The sequence below is a fragment of the Triturus cristatus genome, chromosome 12, assembly GCF_964204655.1.
Source record: "Triturus cristatus chromosome 12, aTriCri1.1, whole genome shotgun sequence".
Taxonomy (NCBI): domain Eukaryota; kingdom Metazoa; phylum Chordata; class Amphibia; order Caudata; family Salamandridae; genus Triturus; species Triturus cristatus.
In genome coordinates this window covers 828,001,520-828,023,181 of record NC_140595.1, presented here as the reverse complement: position 1 = coordinate 828,023,181, position 21,662 = coordinate 828,001,520, and the positions used below count along the sequence as shown (strand labels likewise).

Below are 21,662 nucleotides of genomic sequence, written 5' to 3'. Positions count from 1 at the left end.
TCTCGCTGTAATTGATAACGATTGCTTTACAAGAGCTTATAGTTTGCAATTAACATTTCTTTTCAGCAGTTTGTTCATCTGTCAGTCTGAGTTTGGTTGCCGTTTGATCATGTGAGTTGGGACATGGTGTTGGTTTGCCTCGGAAATCCAATAGGATTTGCTCTACCAGTTAAGTCCATTGTGAGATTGATGTACTTCCTGAAGGTGGTGCCACCTTCTAGTAGGACTCTTATCTGGGACGTGACTTCTTGGCCAACTTTGTTTTCAGCCGGTTTAGATTTTCTGTCATTACACAAAGACTGGTGGGAGGAGCTGCCAGGGTACCATTTACCAGGGGCTGACATGTGGCCAGGGTTTGCCAATTTGGGTTTGAGGTTTTTGTAGGGAAAGAACATAGGCCCTGGGCACCTGATTGGCAGGAGTCCAGGGCACACTCCGTCAAAGTACATTCAGCAAAAAGTGGGGGCATATCATGCAAGAAAGATGGCACTTTCTCACAATTAACAGGTGCAGGTAATATTGTCAAACACCCAAAATCACGCTATTTTGGAATCCGATTGGAGCTGGCTACGAGGAGCACTGCTGAATCGCACAAGTGACGAAACAGTTGTGGACAAAGCCGCTGTTATTCACACTTCACTTGCTTTATTAAAACGGAGCTCCAGGAATTTGGGCTGCCTGTCTTACAAAATGCAGGATCCCTGTGAGGAAAGGAAAATGCTACTTACCCAGTATGCATCTGTTCTTGGCATATAGAGATGTAGAGTCATATGCTTAAGCATAGATTGCCATCTAGTGTTAGGTCCGGATGTTTGCACTTTGTTCGAAGAAGCCTTTCTAATCACGAGGTAGGGGACTCCTTTCGGTGACCGTGCGCATGGGACTCGACTCCATCCTTAGATTGTTTTGCCGTAAATGGTGATGGAGTTAGTAAGAGTAGTAAAGAGAGATTTCCATGTATAAAGTATTTAAGATATTACTGCAACATATAAAAAGGTACCTGGGGAGGCGGGTGGGTGCATGACTCTACAGCTCTATATGCCAAGAACAGATGCATACTGGGTTAGTAGCATTTTCCGTTCGAGGTATATGCGCTGCAGATTGTATACTTTTGCATAGACTGTACAACAGTTACCTCCTTAGCGGTGGCTACCTGCATCTGTTGCAGTGGTTTGAAAAAGTTCTTTTAATACAGCCTGGCCCACATTAGCTTGTTGCTTTGCTTGCACGTCCACACAATAGTGCTTTGTGAAGGTGTGTTGTGTAGACCAAGTTGCTGCTTTGCAGATGTCATCTAGGGGTATGTTCCCTAAGAATGCCATAGACGCCCCTAGTTCACGTGTAGTGTGCTCTAGAGGGAATGGTTAAGGTGCGTTTAGCTTTAGCCTAGCATGTTTGGATGCATTTAACAATCCACCTTGCAATCCCTGTTTAGGTCTCGCAGAGTCAGCGCGCATGCGCTGCTCGGAGAGACATGTAGTAGATGAGTTTTCAAAGTGCTGCTGGCTGGCCTAGCGCTTGCGTGCACGCGCGCAGCCGGCCGCCAGCAGTCTTTCACGGGTTATTAGAACCGTGATGACTTTCACTTTTGCAAAAGTAAAGAAATAGAAAAAAAAACATCTATTTCTTTACTTTTGCTATAATCGCGGCAATGTTTAAAGTAAAGCGCCGGTGCCGCGAGGCTTGTTCTCGCGCGCGCGGCCAATGCTTGTTCTGGACTTGTAAGAGGCAGACATGGTTTTAAAAATACTTTGGAATCCTCCCTCATCCATAAAACTGCACTTGCAACACTTCGATCAAAGAGACAACAAAACAGACCACTACCACTGTTTGTAAGCAGTATTACATCTTTTTCCATTATTTTCATGTTTTAATCCTTGGTGACATATAAAGACATTTGAGGAATAAATATTTATTTGCCATTGGTTTTCTTTCCACTTCCCAACAGAGCACCACAGTGGTCTAGCCGCACTGAAGGCTACTGGGAAGCCATGCAAAAAAGGGAAAAACATTGACTGGACAGGAGCTGCCAATGATGCTATTGGCTTGTACAAGAGAAATGGACCGATTAGGACATTGCGCTGGTGCCTTTAAAAGTCAAGCTGAGCAGGGCAGTCTCAGCCGCATCAGGCTGAGCGAGGCATTTGATTATTTCTATGTCTGACGAGAAAAGCAGTGGAGAGGTTTTCATTCAATTTCAATTCACTACCTCAGCCACACTGGTCATGAGAGGTACCAAATTTGCTGAGCCAATAGGTCTCGCCTTTGGGACCTTATAAGTGTTTAGCTATGCAACAGTTGTTGTTGCACCAAGTATATTGTGCTGCATAACTAAATACTTAAGGTGCCCAAAGCGAGATCTATTGGCTATGCCAATACTTGTTTTGAGATAGGATTGGCTTTATCAGGTGGAGAGAAAGCTACAAAAAGTTGTTGTCTTTCTAAAGGATTTTGTTTTTTCAGTGTAATAAAAGTATTGCTCTTTTGACGTCTAGCGTGTGAAGAGCTCGTTCAGCCACGGAGTCTGGTAGAGGGGAAAAACACTGGGACTTCTACAGGTGGAAGGAGACACTACTTTAGGTAGAAATTTTGGGTTAGTCCTAAGAACCACTTTGTGATTATGACCATGTAGCTGCTCTGCAGATTTGATGTAAAGGCACTCCAGCAAATAAGGCGGTTGAGGATGACATTGCTCTAGTGGAGTGAGCTCTCACTGGTGACTGCAAAGGCTTGTTCGCCTTTTGATGGCAGAAGGCGATGGCTGCTGAAACCCAACGTGCAATGGTTGGTTTTGTAACTGGACCCCCCTTGTGAAATCGTCCATAAGCTATGAAGAGCTGATCAGATTTTCAAAAAGAAGCTGTTCTGCTGATGTAGAACTTTAAACACAGTTTCACATCCAGGGAATGTAACTTTTGCTCCGCAGGTGTTTGAGGATTAGCAAAGAAAGTCTTTAAGATGACTGGTTCATTCATATGAAAATCTGAAGGCACCTTCGGCAAGAATGTTGGATTAGTGCGTAATACTACAGAATCTGGTTTGAACTGTAGGAAAGGAGGATTGATAGTAAAAGCGTGGATGTCACTGACGCGACGTGAAGACGTTAATGCTAGAAGAGCCACCTTCCATGTCAGATATTTCAAATCTACTTTATGTATTGGTTCGAACGGTGGTCTCATTAATTGTGCCAACACGATGTTAAGGTGCCACAATGGAGGAGGGCGTCTAACAGGTGGAAATTTACGAAACAACCCTTTGAAGAATTGATGCATTATCCTTGAAGAACAAAGGGAAGTTGAACCATCCTGACGGAAACGAGAAATTGCCGCCAGAAAAACTCTCAAAGTTGCATGAGAAAGTCTGGACTTAGCCAATTGCAAGAAGAACGGTAGCAATCCACTGCTCATGACGTCATATATTACATCACTCATGACATGGTCAGTGGCATCACTCATGACATCACTGATGACATCATCCTTGTGATAGAGTGGCGGTCGCGCGAGTTATAGTTATCTGAACTAACTATAACGGGGGAATTTCATTGGTTTTTTTACGAGTGAAATATCCACTTAACTATAACATGTGTGAAACCTATGGTTTTTTAAGTGAATTTGCAAGGTTTTTTAAATGCTAATTCCCAACTATAACGTGTGTGAAACCTATGGTTTTTTCAGTGAATTTGTACGTTTTTTTAAATGCTAATTTATGTATTATTTTTTTTAATATATTTATTTTACAATAAACTACGTATTTTTTTTTTCACCGTGCGCGCACCCCCGCGATTTAAAAAAAAAAAAGTCTGCCTTCGGAGTCCTTCAGGGACCCCCTGACAAAGGCTAGGGGGTCAGGAACTCTCTACCCTGCCCCCTTTTCACGTTCGCCACCTTCCTTTTTCACTCTCGCACTGAAAACAAACAAAATGGCGGCCGACACTTCCTGATTGACTGATTCGAACGTTGACTAACATGTAACCACCAAGCAGCATTACGCTCGCGCACGTTAGGGTGCTCGCACGGTGCGCGCACCCTGCGCGCGTATAGATATTGATATGCTTTTAAATGCTATTTTCTCAGGAAATACTGAACAGATTTACACCAGACCTGCAAAAGGCACTTCCTTGACCTTATGGCTACCTCTCTGCCAAATTTCAAGTAATTCTGTTCAGCCGTTCGGGCTGTAGCTGTGTTTAAAGGTCCTATGGAAAAATGCATGGGGAAAACGCGTTTTGGGACCCCCCTTTTTTCTCGGCCCCCGCTTGACGAATCACCCCAAGACTCAGGGTAGGGGCTGAACGGAGCGCCCCATTAGTTTTGAAAATTTCGCGAGGATTCGTCAACCGGCGCCAAAGTTATTCAAAATAGAATTTTGAGATTTCCTATGGAAACTAGGTTGTAACTATAACTATCTACTGGCGACCGGCAGTAGATCATATATATATATTTATTTATTATGACTGTATATATTGCTATATTATTTACCGTGGGACTCCCACTCCGACGACGGGGAATATTCAAGCATGTGAATCTATGAAAGGCACCCCAATACTGGAGAACATGAATAAATTCCTGCTCCTTTCTGGGAAGCAGGCACTTCCTCCACTGCAATCAGGGTACTCCTCTGGTGGGATTAGTCTTTTGGAGCCCTAGTGCACAAGGTCTTACAAATGTTAGTGTGTCTAGACCTGCGTTCAATGCGAGATTGGTGAATGGGTGTATTGTACCTGAGCAAAATGTTGAATAAACCGGTAAAAAAAAAAAAAAAGAATATTCACTCTTGATACAATAAAAATGAATGGTGTAACTGTGGAACCCATAAAGGAGAGCCACCACTGGGCCAGGGACATCTATCCATCAAACCAATCCATACACTAAGTCATCTACCCTTTCACTTATCCAGCTCCCCTTCATCCATTCAATCATCTATCTATCCTTTAGCTCCATCCATCATCCTCCCTTAGGCTCCTTCATCTATCCACCTTTTCACTCACTCAATCCATCCTTACACCCTTCATCCCCATCCATAAAAGAATACAATCCGCCATTTACACTTTCACTTATCCATCTATCCTTTCACCCATCCAGACATCTACCTTGCTTTTCACTCATTCATCCATCCATTGTTTTTTAATCCAGCTTTACATCCATCCTCTCGTCCATCCATCCATCCATCCATCCATCCAGCCTCTCATCCAATCCTTTCACTCATTCTACCCACCATCCTCTCCTCCTCATCCACCAACCATCCCTCCCTTTCACTCAAGCACCCTCCCTGGCTTTCACTCTTCCATTCTTTCACGTAATCATCAACGCATGTATCCATCCACCATTTCATCCATCCATCCATCCACCCATCCTTCCTTCCTTCCTTCCTCTCACTCACGTTCATTATGAGCCTTTGTCTGCCAAGCTGTATACAGAAGGGGCCCATCAAGAACCCCACCCCTCTGTAGCTGCTAAAGGCGTGGGTGGGGCGTTGACAGCACCCCTGATCCAGGCAGAAGCTTAACTGCACACTTACCCATTAGTCCCCAAGGGCAATTGTTGTCTGCAGCTTCTTACTTCACTCTTGGGCCTCTATGGTCAAGATAAGGAGCACTCTAGTGCTCAGCTCCATAATGTTTTTCCACCAAAGGGAAACCAAATGCAGTACTAAACACGTTACTGCCAGGAGAGCAGCCCCCTGAATCACTTCTATAGCCTTCCCCTCCGACGACAAACAGATTGCTGCCAACCACTTCCTCCGTGTGTCATCGTCCTGCCCCCCCAAGCCACTGAAGTGAATTGAGTTTTGTAACTCCTCCCAGGCCATTGTTTATGCACCCCAAAAGCAACCGATCACTTGCCTTCCAATTCAGCACTCCCTCTTCTGGAATGTCACCACTGTAGCTTGTGCCTGCAGATCAAAGAAAAACTTGCCCAGCTGGCACTTGCCAAGCTCAATGCTCAAAGATACTGTTGTTAATAGCCAGAAAAATGAATAGACCTGTCACCTCTGGCGCATGAGACACTGGAGCAAGGATGAGGCTCATAAAAAGTATAGTGTACATTTTAATGGTTTACCTGTGCAGTCCACATGCTAGCATTGCCCTGCATTCCCTTTATTTTTCCTTTTTAAAAAGACACTGATATTTCTATTCTTAGATTTAGTGGATATTTTAACATAAATGGGGATTTTTTATTATAAAAGAAATCTGGCCACGTCTACCTGTTTGGAGACTAAAATGACAATTTTCCTAATTAGGGGTGTTTTAAGGCTTCAAAGAGCTGGATGTTTGCACGATGTTTCTCTTCGAAGAAGTCTTTCCTAGTCACGAGATAAGGGGACTCCTCCTTTTGGTGATAGTGCACATCTGCATTAAACTCCATTGTTAGATTGTTTTCCCACAAGAGGGTGAGACTGGAGTAAGTAAGTGTAGTAGAGATTATGCGTTATGTAATGTAAATAACGCAAAACTGTAACAGCTACAGGTGCAGTGGGAGGGCACATGTGAATCTGCAGCTCTACATGCCAAGAACAGATGCTTGCAGGGTAAGTTAGCATAATCCGTTCGAGGCATGTGTGCTGTAGATACACATGCTTTGAATAGACTAAAATGGCAGTATTCTCCCAAAGCGGTGGCTAACCATTGATGTTGCAGTTGTTGATAAACTGTTTCCAGCACGGCTTAGCATACACTAGCTTGTTGACATACTAACACATCCACACAGTAATATTAGGTAAAAGTGTGTGGTATGGACCATGTTCCTGCTGTACAAATGTCCGCTATAGGGAGGTTACCTAAACAGGCCATAGATGCTCCTATTTTTTACAAGTGAAATGTGCTCTAGGAGGTAGAATGAATATGCTACTTACCAGTATGCATCTGTTCTTGGCATGTAGGGCTGCTGACATTCATATCTGTGCATAGATCGCCGCCTAGTGTTGGGTCCGGATGTTTGCACGTTGTTGTCCTGGAAGAGTCTTCGAAGTATCCTGGGATAGGGGACTCCTCCCCTGGACTACAGTGCACATGGGCATCCTCTCCATCCTCAGATTGTTTTTCGCCATTGTGGCAGTGATGGAGTAGATATAGAAAGTGATGGCCATGCTTACAGTAATTCTGAGAGCTGCAGCTGCTACAGGCGCCGGGGAGGAGGGAGGGCGATATGAATGTCAGCAGCCCTACATGCTAAGAACAGATGCATACTGGTAAGTAGCATATTCAGTTCGAGGCATGTGGGCTGCTGAATTCATATCTGTGCATAGAATATATAGCAGTGCCCTCTTATTAGCGGCGGCTACCAGTGCCAGCTGCAGCGGTCTGAAAAAGAGTTTTGAGAACAGCCTGTCCTACAGCTGCCTGCTGTTTTGATTGCATATCTACACAATAGTGTTTGGTAAATGTATGTGTAGTGGACCAGGTGGCTGCTCTACATATGTCATGCAAAGGAATGTTTCCTAGGAAAGCCATTGAGGCCCCTAACTTACGTGTTGAGTGGGCTCGTGGGGGAATCGTTAAAGTAAGTTTAGCCTTTTGATAGCAAATTTGGATACATTTAACGATCCATCTGGCTATTCCTGCTTTGGAGATAGCGTTACCTTTGTGGTGTGGGGCAAAGGCAACGAAAAGTTGTTGTGTTTTCCTAAAGGGTTTGGTCCTGTTGATATAATACATGAGGGCTCTTTTGACATCTAGTGTGTGGAGTGCCCTTTCTGCGACAGTTTGTGGGTTTTGGAAGAAAACGGGCAGTTCAATGGTTTGATTCATGTGGAACTGCGATACCACCTTTGGCATGAATTTGGGGTTGGTACGTAGTACGACCCTGTTGGCGTGGACCTGTATAAATGGCTCTTGAACGGTTAGTGCCTGGAGTTCACTAACTCTCCTCAAAGAAGTGATCGCTACTAGGAAAGCTACTTTCCAGGTAAGGAATTGAATCTCGCATGAGTGTAGAGGTTCAAAGGGTGAACCCATCAGGCGTGTGAGGACCAAATTGAGGTTCCACATCGGAGCCGGTGGGTGGCTTGGAGGAATGACTCGTTTGAGCCCTTCCAAGAATGCTTTGATGGCAGGCACTCTGAATAGAGAGAGGTGCTGCCTGGTCTGCAGATAGGCTGATATTGCGGTCAAATGGACACGTATAGAGGTGTACGCCAGATTGCATCGGTATAGGTGTAATAGGTAACGAATAATGTTTTGGATGGATGCGTCTAGCGGGTTAATGTCATTATTATTGCAATAAAAGACGAACCTCTTCCATTTGGCTGCATAGCAAGCTCTGGTAGTGGGTCGCCTGGCCTCCTTAATGATGTCCATACAGTCAGGTGGCAGGTTGAGGTAGCCAAACTCTAGGACTTCAGGAGCCAGATTGCCAGGTTCAGCTGTTGCGGATCTGGGTGCTGAATCTCTCCATGGTTCCGCGTCAAATGCTCGGGTTTGATCCGTAGCCTTTGATGCGGCACCACGGAAAGTTCGAGAAAGGTGGTGTACCACGGTTGGCGCGCCCACGTTGGAGCAACCAGGACGAGCGTCAGTGAGTGTTGACGCAGTTTGCGTGCCACCAGCGGTATCAGTGGTGCTGGGGGAAAAGCGTACGCAAATCTGCCGGACCAGTTCATCCATATCGCATTGCCCTGCGACTGTGGATGTGGGAACCTGGCGGCAAAGCTTTGGCATTTTGCGTTTGCTTGTCGCGAATAGGTCTATCTCTGGATGACCCCACTGCTGGAAGTACGGTTGGAGTACTGATGGGTGTAACTCCCACTCGTGCATCTGGTGGCTGTGTCTGCTGAGCAGATCCGCCATCTGGTTGTCTTTGCCGGGGAGGTGTTCTGCCATGAGGAACATGTTCCTCTGAATGGCCCACTTCCACATGCTCTGAGCCAGATGAGACAACTGTGGAGAGAGTGTTCCTCCCTGCTTCTGTATGTAGTACATGGCAGTCATGTTGTCCGTCCGGATCAACACGACTTTGTTGCACAAGTGTACTTTGAATGCTTTCATAGCGAGGAAGATTGCCATCAGCTCTAGGAGGTTGATGTGCATCTTCTTTTGTTGTTGTGTCCATAGTCCCTGCACTGTGTAATGGAGTACATGAGCTCCCCATCCCTGGAGAGACGCGTCCGCCGTCAGTATTATCTGTGGGACAGGCTCTTGGAACGGTCGGCCCTTGCAAAGGTTTTGTGAATTCCACCAATGCAGAGAGTTGTATGCCCGACCGCTCACCAACACTAGGTCTTTCAACTGTCCTTGAGCCCGATTCCACTGACGTGCTAAGCACTCCTGAAGCGGGCGCATATGTAGTCTCGCGTGTGGGACTATGAAGATGCAGGAGGCCATCATGCCTATCAACTGCATGAACACTCGCGCAGGGAGTGTTGTGGTTTGAACTTGGAAATCAGCATTTGCATGCTGTTGATTCTCACTAAATTTGGCTGAGCTGTGGCTGCCAGAGTGTCTATAGTTGCACCAAGGTACTGTTGTACGTGTGCGGGCTGGAGATGGGATTTTGGGTAATTCAGTGAGAACCCTAGACTGTGAAGGAGGTGAATGGTGCGGGACATGTGGCTGGCACATTGCTGGGCTGACTTCGCTTGAACGAGCCAGTCGTCCAGGTAAGGGTAGACGTGTATGTGCTGCCTTCGTAGATGTGCCGCCACAGTAGCTAGGCACTTTGTAAACACCCTTGGTGCCGTTGTCACACCGAAGAGAAGGACTCTGAATTGGTAATGCTGTCCTTGAACAGTGAACCTGAGGTATTTTTTGTGTGATGGGTGAATGGGTATGTGGAAATACGCATCCTTGAGGTCCAGTGTGGCTAGAAAGTCTCCCTGCTTGAGCAGCGGGAGGACTTGCTGGAGAGTGAGCATGTGAAAATGCTCGGAAAGAATGTATCTGTTTAGGGGTCTCAGGTCTAATATAGGTCTGAGTGACCCGTCCTTCTTCGGTATTAAAAAGTACAGGGAGTACACCCCCCTACCTTGCTCGTGGACGGGTACGACCTCTATTGCGCCTTTTAGAAGCATACTTTGCACCTCTTGCTGTAAGAGCGTTAAGTGCTCTGAGGACATAGGACGGTTTTTTGGAGGTATTGTGGGTGGAGTGGAGGTTAGTTCTAGACAGTAACCGTATTTGACAATATCTTTGACCCACCTGTCCGTGGTGATGGAGTTCCACGTGGACAGGAACCTTTGTAGCCTTCCCCCGACAGGTGTTAAGTGGTCGGGAGGAAGGGAGAGGGCGTCACTGCTTGTTCTTGGGGGGAGGACCTGGTGTTGCCGTAGCCGCGTCCTCTGCCCTTTGTACTGGAGCCACGATATCCACCCCGGGTGTTTTTATCGTAGGTGGTTTGTGTATTGCTGTTGTTGAATGTTTGCTGTGACCCCTGTCCTCTACCTGCTCCTCTATTTCCGGGGCGACGAAAGGAGCCGCTCCGAAAGGACTGAGTTTGGAGAGCCCCCATGGACTTTGCAGTGTCCGTGTCCTTCTTTATTTTCTCTAGGGTGGGGTCAACCTCCGGGCCGAATAAATAGTCGGGGTTGACAGGCTGGTTGAGTATGTTGTTTTGCACCTCAGGTTTGAATCCGGAGATTCGTAACCAGGCATGTCGTCGCAGCATGACGCTAGTGTTTATGGCCCTGGCAGCTGTGTCTGCGGCATCCAGCGCGCACTTGATGGATGCGTTTGTGAGGAGCTGTCCCTCCCTGATGAGGATCTCTGCACCTTCTCTGAATTGGTCAGGGAGATGTTGGATTAGTTGCTCTAATGTGTCATAGTGCGCTCTATCGTAGCGAGCGAGGAGTGCTTGAGTATTGGCAATACGCCATATGTTGGCTGCCTGGGCGGCAATCCGTTTGCCAGAGGTCTCTAACACCTTGGACTCCTTGTCCGGGGGAGGAGCGTCACCTGTTGTTTGTGAGTGTGCCCTCTTGCGAGCATTCGCAACGACAATGGAATCCAGAGGTAATTGGCCTCTGATGTAAGTAGGGTCCCCAGGCGCTGATCTGTATTTTTTGTCGATCCTGGGGTTTATCACTCTTGCCCTGGTGGGTTCCTTGAAGATGTCCTTTGCTGGTTTGAGGACACCCTTCAACATGGGTAGAGTTTTTATATTTCTTTCTGAGGAAGCAAAAGTGTCCATAAGAAAGTCGTCCGACGGTGTCCGAGTGAAGTTGCACCCCATGATTGGCCGCAGCACGTTCAATCAGAGCGTTGAATGCTGCCGTGTCCTCTGTGGGAGATGTTTTTGCTCCATAGAGTTGCGGGTCTTGTGCATCCATAGGTGCACCTGGGTCCACAGGGTCATCCCAAGTTTGATCAGGGTCTTGCTGGCCGTCAGGGTCCATGTCTCCGGGGTAGGGGGCCTGGTCACCCATGTAGTCCCCCAACGCATCCGTGTCGGAGTGTGTGGGAGAGAAGGATTGTGGATCCTGGTAGGGTGAATGGAAAGGTTCGTAAAGAACTGGTTCTGAAGCCATAGGCAGCTTTCTTTTTAGTGGAATCCTGAAGGAGTCCAAAGCCGGCTCCGAAGTTATTTTCCGTTTGTGGATAATCATCCTGCCGGTGTCGGCGTCGATTATATGCGATGGAGACGTCTCCCCAGAGTGTTCGGCAGGCGTGATTGTGGTATGGGTCACCCGTGTCCTGATTTGGAACATTTTCGGGGCCGTGGATGGTGGCAGGCCAAAAGTAATGTTGGCTGGTGTCGAAGAGGCTGCTGGAGCTTTAATTGGCTCGGAGCCAGACGTGTCCTGGAGGACCATTTTCTTTTTGGTGCTTTGCGCAGCAATGGGTCGAGTCTGGAGCGCCCTCGAGTCTTTCGCACCGACCGGTTCAGTGGAGGCGGTCGTGGATTTTTGACGCCGGTGGGTCATCGAGTCGAGGGGCGGAAGTGGCCGTCGACTTCTTCGATGATTGTGGCTTAGATGTCGCCGTGGAAGCGGCGTGAGACGCAGCAGGCTGTTTGACCTTTGGGGTCGGAGTAGATTGCGTCGGTGCCGGGAGCCGAGCAGGTTTGGTGGTACCGAGGGCCTTCTTCCTTATGTCGACTCCGACGTCGGCCGCTTCGAGTTCGGCACCGAAGTCTCGTTTGGTGCGCTCGGTGCCGATGTGTTTTGCTGGCGTCGAAGGTGTGGAGGGCGTCGATCCGACCAGCGCCGGTTTCGGTTTCAAGTGAACCAATACTGCTTTCGGTTTTAGAGAAGGGAAACCAGCCATTTTTGGCATTAATGGCTGCCGCTGAATGTCCGAGGCCGGGCCCGAGGGTGGGGCCGAAGAACTGCGGGATAAGTCTTGGGTAAGGCCCGAAGGCGATCCCTCGACCGGAGCCATAGACTGTTGCACTGGGCTTTCTTCAGTCTGAACAGGTAGGCCTTGCTCGTCACCGGAGCTACTCTCTTCGGCTCCTAAGGCCTCATCGTAGTCTCCTACCTCGGTGTCGTCTTCATCTCTGCGAAAGAGTGTTTCATCGACATCCCCCGATCCGGAGTCATGTTCGGAAACGGGACTGGAGGGTAGGTTCTCCACTTCTTCGACATCTTCGGTCTCGGCGTTGAAGATGTCGGCCGGGGCCGGTGCCGCTTGCTGCGCCTCGAGTCTCGCCGCTCGTCGATTCCGTAGAGTCTTCTTGGATCGAAATCTGGCACAGGCCATGCATGTAGATTCGTAGTGATCCGGTGAGAGGCATTTGTTGCACACCGGATGGACGTCGACGTGGGGGTATTTCGCATTGCATACCGGACACCTCTTGAATGGTGTTCTCGATTCCATCGCTGATGTCGAATCGACGGTCGGGTAAGATGCGAGAGTTTGTTCTAGAAGTTAGTAAACTAACAGAGATACTATCGATACCGATCGATAACAGTACCGACGCGAGCTAAAGGCCTTTTGGCCTGAAAACAGGTTTTCCTAACTTGAGTCAAGATAACACATCCGAACCCAATGGCGGAAAAAAACAATCGGAGGATGGAGAGGATGCCCATGCGCACTGTAGTCCAGGGGAGGAGTCACCTATCCCAGGATACTTCGAAGACTCTTCCAGGACAACAACGTGCAAACATCCGGACCCAACACTAGGCAGCGATCTATGCACAGATATGAATTCAGCAGCCCATATGCCTCGAACACAAAGTTTGTTTAGCTTTAGTGTAGCAGGTTTGAATGCACAATCCATGTTGCAATACAAGATTTAGAAATGGGATTGCCTTTGTGAGGTGTAGCAAGTGCAACGAACAGTTTTGCGTATATATTTTGTTCTTTTAATGTAATACAACAGCGCTCTGACATCAAGAGTATGAAGAGCTCGTCCTGCAACCGAATCAGGATGAGGAAAGAACACAGCCAACTCAACGGATTGGCTGATATGGAAAGCAGAAACCATTTTGGGAAGGTACTTTGGGTTGGTGCGAAGAACTACTGTCTATATGAAGTTGAAAGAAGGATTCTTCAAAGGTTAAAGCTTGTAGCTCACCAATTCTCCTTAATGGAGTGATTGCAACAAGGAAGGTAACTTTCCAAGAAAGAAACTGTAGCAGAGCTGGGTAACGGCTCAAAAGGTGGACCCATGAGCTGTGTAAGCACAATGTTCAGATTCCAAACTGGTGCTGGAGGTACCCTGGGTGGCATTATTCTCTGAAGGCCCTCCATAAAGGCTTTAATTATTGGAAGCTTGGACAGAGAGAGGTCTGTTTTGCAAATATGCAGCTTGGCTGCAAGATGCAAACAGATGGAAGTGTAGGCTAAACCAGCACACTGTAAACACAGAAGAACTGATATTTAGAGTAGATGTGTTTAGAGGACCAATATGGTTATTAGTACAATACATAACAAATAGTTTCCATTTAGCTGCATAGCATGCTCTGGTGGTAGGCTTTCTTGCTTCTTTAAGAATGGTCATACACTCTGGTGGCAAATTAAGATATTCAAACTATGACATCAGGAGCCAAATCGCTAGATTAAGCTCCTTGGGGGTTTGGATGTCTGACTTCTCCATGGTTCTGCCCGAGAAGACTGGAATTGAGATGTAGCTTTTGATGAAACGGACAGTTCTAAAAGTGTGGTGAACCACGGTTGACGAGCCCAAGCAGGAGCCACTAGAATCAATGTGAGGGAAGTTTGCCTGAGCTTCCAAACCAGAAATGGAAGGAGAGGGAGAGGCGAAAAAGCGTAGGAAAATATCCCTGACCAGTTGATCCATAGGGCATTGCCTTTGGATAGAGGGTGTGGGAACCTGAACACAAAGTTTAGGCATTTTGAGTTATCCACTGTGGCAAACAGATCTATTTGTGGGAATCCACATTGTTGAAAGTACGGGACCTAGGGATGAAGTTCCCACTCGTGAATTTGTTGCCGAATCCTGCTGAGGAGGTCGACAATTTGATTGTCCACTCCTGCGAGGTGATCTGCCAGAAGATGAATTTTGTGATGAATTGCCCAACACCAAGAGGCCTGAGAGAGGCGCGACATGTGCAGAGAAGATCCCACCAGTTTTTGTACATAGTACATTGATGTCATGCTGTCAGTGCGGACTAGGACAACTTTCTCTAGGATGTGAGACTGAAAAGCTTTTAGTGCTAGATACACAGCTAGAAGCTCCAGATAATTGATGTGCAGAGCTTTGTACTGGTCTCATAGACCCTGAATTGTCAAGTGCTGTAGATGGGCGCCCCAACCTGTGATAGATGTTTCACCACTGCAGAGAGCAATGGGGGCGGCTGTCTACCAACATTAGATCGTTAATGGAGCCAGAGAAGGATTCCACAGACATGCTAAGCACTCCTGTAGAGGACGCATGTGCAATTTTGCAAGAGGCACTATCGTGATGCATGATGTCATCATTCCTAGCAGTTGCATGAGCGTTCTGGCTGCTAAGTATTGATTGTCCTGAAACTACATTAGCAGAGATTGAATATTCTGAAATTCTGGCTGCATTGGGAGAGGCTAGAGCTGTGCAAGTGTTTAGAGTCGCTCCCAGATAAAGCTGCATTTGTGAAGGCTGAAGGTGAGACTTCTGAGCATTGACCTTGAAACCCAATTGGAAGAGTAGGTCTAATGTAGGTAGCGGCGCGCCCTGAGTCCCGGTAGACTGTTGCACTTCTCAGCTTTATTGCTTTCCCCATGGGTCCCCAAGAAGATCCGGTTGCGGTTGATGCCGCGCGCTGATGGCGGTGGGGGGGGGGGAGGGTTTTTCTGGGATTGGGGGGTTTTAAGGGTGGGGGGGTGTTTTTGGAGTTATAGGGTTGTTTAGAAAAGCAGATGAAGGACAACGAATCCTCCGGGCCGACCTCGACAACCTCCTGAGCCCCCACGGACTTTCGCCGCCCGACCCCAGGGTTGTGGGCTGAACGGCTGTGTAAGCAACTTCCGGAGGGGATCGGAGGGTTGGGTTTCAACGCTCCGGCTTGAGATGTAATGCTGGCCGATTATGTAAAGATTTACTAATTCCTGCAATAAAAATAATTTAAAAAAAAAAAAAAAAAAAAAGAGTAGGTCTAATGTTGTCAGTGTGTGGTGTAGACACTTGGTGTATGCTGGCTTTGATGAGCCAGTCGTCCAGATATAGGAAGACCTGAATTTGTTGTCTTCTAAGATGTGCCGCCACTACCCCAGACATTTTGTGAATACCCGGGGAGCAGTAGTTACTCCAAACGGGAGACCATTGAATTGATAGTTTCCCTATCACAATTGGAGGTATTTGCGATGAGCTGGGTGAACCAGAATAAGAAAGTATGCGTCTTAAGTCTAGTGTGGACATAAAATCGCCTTGCTGTAGCAGTGGAAGGACCTGTTGAAGCGTGACCATGTGGAAATTTTCTGAAAGTATGTATAGATTTAATGTCCTTAGATCTAAAATTGGTCTTAAGGAGCCGTCCCTCTTGGGGGATTAGAAAAGTACAGAGTACACTCCTGAACCTTGGTACTGTAATGGAACTGGTTCTATAGCTTCTTTTGTTAAAAGAGCTTGTACCTCTTGTTTGAGAAGCTTCAGGTGTTCCAGCGAGAGTTAGTGTGCGAGGTGGAATGTTGGGAGGATTGCTGGTAAGCTCCAGGCAATAACCATGTCGGATCATGTCTAGCACCCATTTGTCTGATGTTATGGATTGCCAAATGGGGAGAAATTGTTAAAGTCTTGCCCCGACAGGTGTTTGATGAACGGGGGAAGCAAAGGCAATTCACTGCTTATTGGGAGAAGGGGAGCTATGTGTTGACCTGCCCTTAGCTCTACCCTTAAAACGGTTTCCTCCATACCCTCTGCTAAAGAAATCTCTACTGGAAGTGGGTTGCGTGTTGAACTTGTAGGAGGAAGTGTTGGTGTCTCAGGATGTAGTTTTAGACCCAGCTCTATAGAATGAGCGGTAAAAGGAGCCTCTGCTTGAAGGAGACTGAAGCGTTCCCATGGTTTCGCCACGTCTGTCTTTTTAAATTTTTTTCTAATGGATCAGAGGGTGATGGTTTGTATTTTTTTTTTTTTTAATCAACCCTAGGTTAAAATTTGTGCATGAACAGGGGGAAATCTGAAATATCTTCTTTGGATGACAGCGCCAACAGTTTTGTAGCCGAACCTGGCTGCTCCTTGTCCTTAGAAGCGGAAGGTTTCGGCTCTGAACTAGATTGGTCTTTCAGAGCGGAATGTTTCGGGTCTGAACACTGTCTCGGCTCGATCCTGAGCCAGAAGGCTGGACTTCTTGTTTCGGTGAAGGGCCAGAGGGCAGGGCATCAGAAGCATAGTCTTGGTGCGGACCAAGGCCCGATGGTAGAGGTGGTGCCGCAGCCTTAGTGGAAGATGGGATGCAGGGTTTTTACTACTAACGACCACCTGCCCCGCTGGAAAATCTTTGGACTCCAATTCCATCTCCAGATCAGAATCTGTGACCGAGAAGGCCTCTTCTTCCACAGCTGTCGCTTCATGTTCAGATTCTTCTCCAAAGATATGTTGAGTGCTTTGATGCTGCATTTCTCGTTGTTGAGCCCAATGATCTCGAAGAGTCTTTTTTGATCGGAACGACCAACAGGCCTTGCAATATTCTTCCTTGTGCTCCTGTGAGGCACAAGTTGCAGACTTGGTGTATATCGGTGCAAGGGTATTTGGCGTGGCACCAAGGTCAGAATTGAAACTGAGTCCGTTCTACCGGCAGAAGAATAGACCGCTGTGGCTAGGCCCGAAGGCCGTCCATGATGTTTTCAATAGAAGAGGACTTTCCTGATTGAATGGATACGCGGAGAGGGGGAAACGCGTACAACAATAGTTGAGGGTACAGTGGACTGCACAACAAGGGGGAAACCGAAGGACCATTTCGAACCAGAGCGCAGAAATATACGTCCGAACCAGATGGCAGAAAAAAATAAAAATAAATAAACAAAAAGGAGTCGATGCCCATGCGCACTACCACCAAAAGGAGGAGTCACCCTACCTTGGAGTCACCCTACCTTGTGACTAAGAAAGACTTCGCAAAAAAACTAATTGCAAACATCCAGACCCAACACTAGATGGCAGGAGTATGCAAAGCATGTGTATCTACAACACACATGCCTCAAACAGATACACACACACGGCATAGTTCCCAGGAGAAAAAAGTAAAACCCAAATTTGTAAATATTTAAAAAACTTTTATTAATCTTTAAAACCAGTCCACTCCTGCAACTTACCTTTTGTTGTGCTCTGTGGAGTTCCTACCAACTCGTATCTGGTGAAGCCCACCTCTTGTGACACCAAATAGGATGTGAACTGCTCTGGCTTAAACTGTATTCGATTGTAATTTTTATAGATGGCTTCCTGCATGGAGGATTAAAAAATAAATGTGAAAGTTTAAATCCAGGACTGTGCTACTTTGCAAATGATGTAATGAAGAAACTAAAAGGATCAGCAAAGAAACTAAAGGATCAGCAGCATTTCAAAGTTTACCCGTCTTTTTTCTTTATTCATGACAAAGAACTGCATATTTTACACAACAAAAGAAGGTCAAGGAAGATACAGGGTGGTTTAGAAAGAAGAAATTCAGGAAACTATATACTTTGAATTAGTTAAAAAACAGAAGGAAATGAAAACGACTCGAAGGCTGAATATCTAACTTCAAGAGCAAACACTGCACAGTCCGATAAGTATTTGAAATTAAATGTGAAGGCTGCATGAAATCACTGTGAAAAAATGGCCGATTTGATTTACAAGTTTAAATTCTCACGTTAGAAAATGTGAAAATGTGAATTTACAATTCAAGGTACACAAATACAACACAAGTAAATATGTTAGAGCAGCACATTTCATGCCCATTCTCTTGCTATTGGACTCAATAACAGTACACGGGGGTGTCTAGTACCATAAGGGGCGTCCACTCCCATGCCTGAAATCAAATGGTCCATTTACAAATCTATGCTCCATCTTTACAAGGTGCTACATCCACAGTGGCAAACTTTTCAGATTTTTATGACACTTGGGTTACACGACCCTCTCTCATGCACCAACCACACTATGGTTGCATTCCATGTTTCCGTTGTGAAAATTGCTTCAATCCTCAACTTTTGATAGACAACTGTATGTGCCATCACCAAGCCCAGACTACGGAATATTTTTTGAGCCCCTGACAATCTTTGTACCTCTAATTTCCCCCCACACAGCCCTATTTCACCCTCTAGTGAAATTCAATGCTTACAATAGTCTGCTCCCTCTCAAATCTAGATTTTAAAACCACATCTCTGGCATGCATCAATGTTTGTTTATTCAGATTCATTTTTCAGGCCTCCATTCTGTACTCGTTTTAGTTTCAAGTTGTCCAGAGTATCGGGTTATTAGTTTACCGTTCTTTCTTCGAGATGAACTTCCTTTTAGAAGGGAGCAGTCAGGAAGTTCCCCACCTATATCTGGATTATGTTACTTACCCTGTAAGCATCTGTTCTTGGCATGTAGTGCTGTAGATTCACATGCTTTGCATACTCCTGCCATCTAGTGTTGGGTCTGGATGTTTGCAAGTTCTTCTTCGAATTAGTATTTAGAGTCACAAAGTAAGGTGACTCCTCTTGGTAATAGCATGCATGAGCATCAACTCCATTGTTGCAATCGTTTTCCAGCAAGAGGGCATGACTGGAGTATAAGAAAGTGTAAATAAAAAGATGTCCATGCATGTGAAGATATGAGAACTAGAACGACCGTAAGGTGTACGGGAAAGAGTATGGGCACATGTGAATCTACAGCACTACATGCCAAGAATAGAGGTGGTTAGACCCGGCTTCCTGGGCACTCAGGGATTAATGCGGTCCAATCGCATCAACTGGAGTGTTCCCCGCTGGAGTCCTGAGGCCTCAGTTCTATTGGACCCAAAACTGGATAACCAAGTAATCCTATCCAGCACTTCACGCTCAGGGTAGCGAGACAGAGCAGGAGGTGAGGTAGGGTTAGACATTCAGAATGCAGTGCACACCGTGCTACCAGCTGATAAAATCAATGTCCAGTCAGTGCTATAGTTTTCATAAAAGAAAAGTACTTTAATATACAAGAGAATTATACTACACATAAAACTAGGATTAATAGAGAAAGTCAGATGTCTCTACAACCCTCTTGGGCAGAGTTCTGACCCGAAACAGTTCACCTGGGATTCTTTAACCCATCCAGCCTACTGTAGCCCTTCGCAAGGAGAAGAGCCAATTGAAGAAGCTCATATGAGGTCTTGCACCCCCTGAGTTTTTTGATCTCCACAACAAACAGGCACCGGGGGTCAAGAGGACTACAATGCCCACACCAGCCGAGACATGGGGCACTACTAGTTGCCAGAAATTATAGTCCTCTACACAGTGCCAGGCCAGATGTAAGAATATGGCTCAATTTTCCCCACAACGCGGACAACCTGACCCACTGCTTTGGTCAATGCTACGGAGCCTGGTTTGTTTCATGTAGGTACAGTAAAAATAATTTGAATAGATCAGTTTAAAGGAATCGAAGTGTGGGCAGGTGAGGGGTTTAGGTACTCACGAAACTTTGACCAGGGGAGGATCATGGCACTCCAAATGGATCCTAGTTCGGAATCGAAATCTTGACCAGAAAAGGCCCCTTCTTCAGCAGCAAACGCTTCCATGTCTTCCTCTTCGATACCTTCTTGGATGAAGATATTGGGAGTATGCTGTATGTTCTGCCACTGCATCTCTATGCGTGGGGCCAGACAGTCCCAGATGGTCTTTTTAAATCAAACGACCGACAGGCCTCACAATCTTGTTTGTGCTCTGGCGACAAGCACAGATTGCAGACTTTGTGAAGGTCTGTGTGCGGGCACTTTAAAATGGCACGGAGTACAAAACTGAAACAGTCAGTCCCATCAGCAAATTATCTTCAATGTGTTTGGAATTTTGTCAGAAATCCTCAAGTGCTATACTGCTTCATTTTGATACTGTAGATATTGACAATACCGCTACTGTGTATATTTTAACATTGCACACCCTGGATGCAACAGGGCTGATTCGGCTTGGACTATAAAATGTTATGAAAAAAAGAAAAAAACATTATCTTTGATGGAGTTGGTATCAAGTGTAACTTAACCCAGACGGGCTAGGCCGAAGGCCGCGGTTGGAGTGTGCCGATCAGATTGGTGAAAGTCTTTGAAATTTCGATACACATTGAATGGAAAATGCGTTTGAAACAATACCGACATAGGTAGAGTGGATTGCGCACTGAAAGGATCGCCAAAATGGATTGAACCGGACCACCACAATACACGCCCACACCCGATGGCACAAAGAAAACTAACAATGGAGTCTATGCCCATGCGCACCATTACCAAGAGGAGGAGTCACCTTACCTCGTGACTAGAAAGACTTCGAGGAACAACAACTTGCAAACATACGGACCAAACACTAGATGGCATGAGTATGCAAAGCATGTGTATCTACAGCCACACATGCCTCGAACAAATCTTTTCTATAGACAGGTTAAACTTGCAAATAACTATACAATTCGGTTACAGCCAACTCATTCTGGCTGCATCTGCAAATCTTGCTCAAAATGCAAGTTTAAAAAATTCCCTGTTTTTTTCCTGGCATGGAATGACCTGCGGAGTTAATGCAAACAATGTACTTTTGTGCATACAAAAATTATTAAACTGACTCTGAACGCATTGGTGTGTGGTAGAGACAGGTTTAAAATGAAACCAGCACATTAAACACGTGACGAGCAGAGCACTGCAGTTTAAGAATTGCCGACATCAAGAAAAGGTTGCTGGACTGTGGAGTATTAACTACCAATGATCTAATTCCCCCAGGATCAAATCGAACCAGGTGTTGATCAGAACTACTAGCAGTTCTGCATTCTCGATCTCATAAGGCAGGTAAATCAGCCAGCATTCTGTGAATTCCATTAAACTGGGAGGTGGCGAACAAAGAACTGCTAACCGCCTTGGTCCCCGCAGCTCAGCTGTTAGAGAGGAGGGCGTGTTAGTTGTAGACTAACCCCGGGCCGCACCTCCTGCTAATAGGGGGCGGAGCCGCGTCTCCACTTCACGTACTTAGGCTGCTGGCTCAGTGGGCGCGCAGCGGGCACGTGCGGCGGGCGTACCGATGGCGCACCGAAGGTGCGCCAAAGGTAAGCGCGTCTGCGCATGACCGGGCCCAGGGAACAGGGCCCTCCTTATACCACTAATGCCCCCCTTACCTACTCGCGTTCCTCTCTTCTTCAATTAAGAAGCGATATTCCTTCTCCCTGCAGGCA

The 21,662-nt window shown here is 46.5% G+C and overlaps 1 protein-coding gene across 1 annotated transcript in view; it reads right to left on the bottom strand.

Moving 5' to 3' along the window:
* Positions 1–21,662, bottom strand: part of MEPCE (methylphosphate capping enzyme) — a 51,961-nt gene that overhangs the window by 12,928 nt on the left and 17,371 nt on the right. Inside the window, exon 3 of the mRNA XM_085639319.1 lies at positions 17,624–17,750. Coding sequence (XP_085495445.1) covers positions 17,624–17,750 — 127 coding nt within the window. The remainder of the gene's footprint in view (positions 1–17,623; positions 17,751–21,662) is intronic.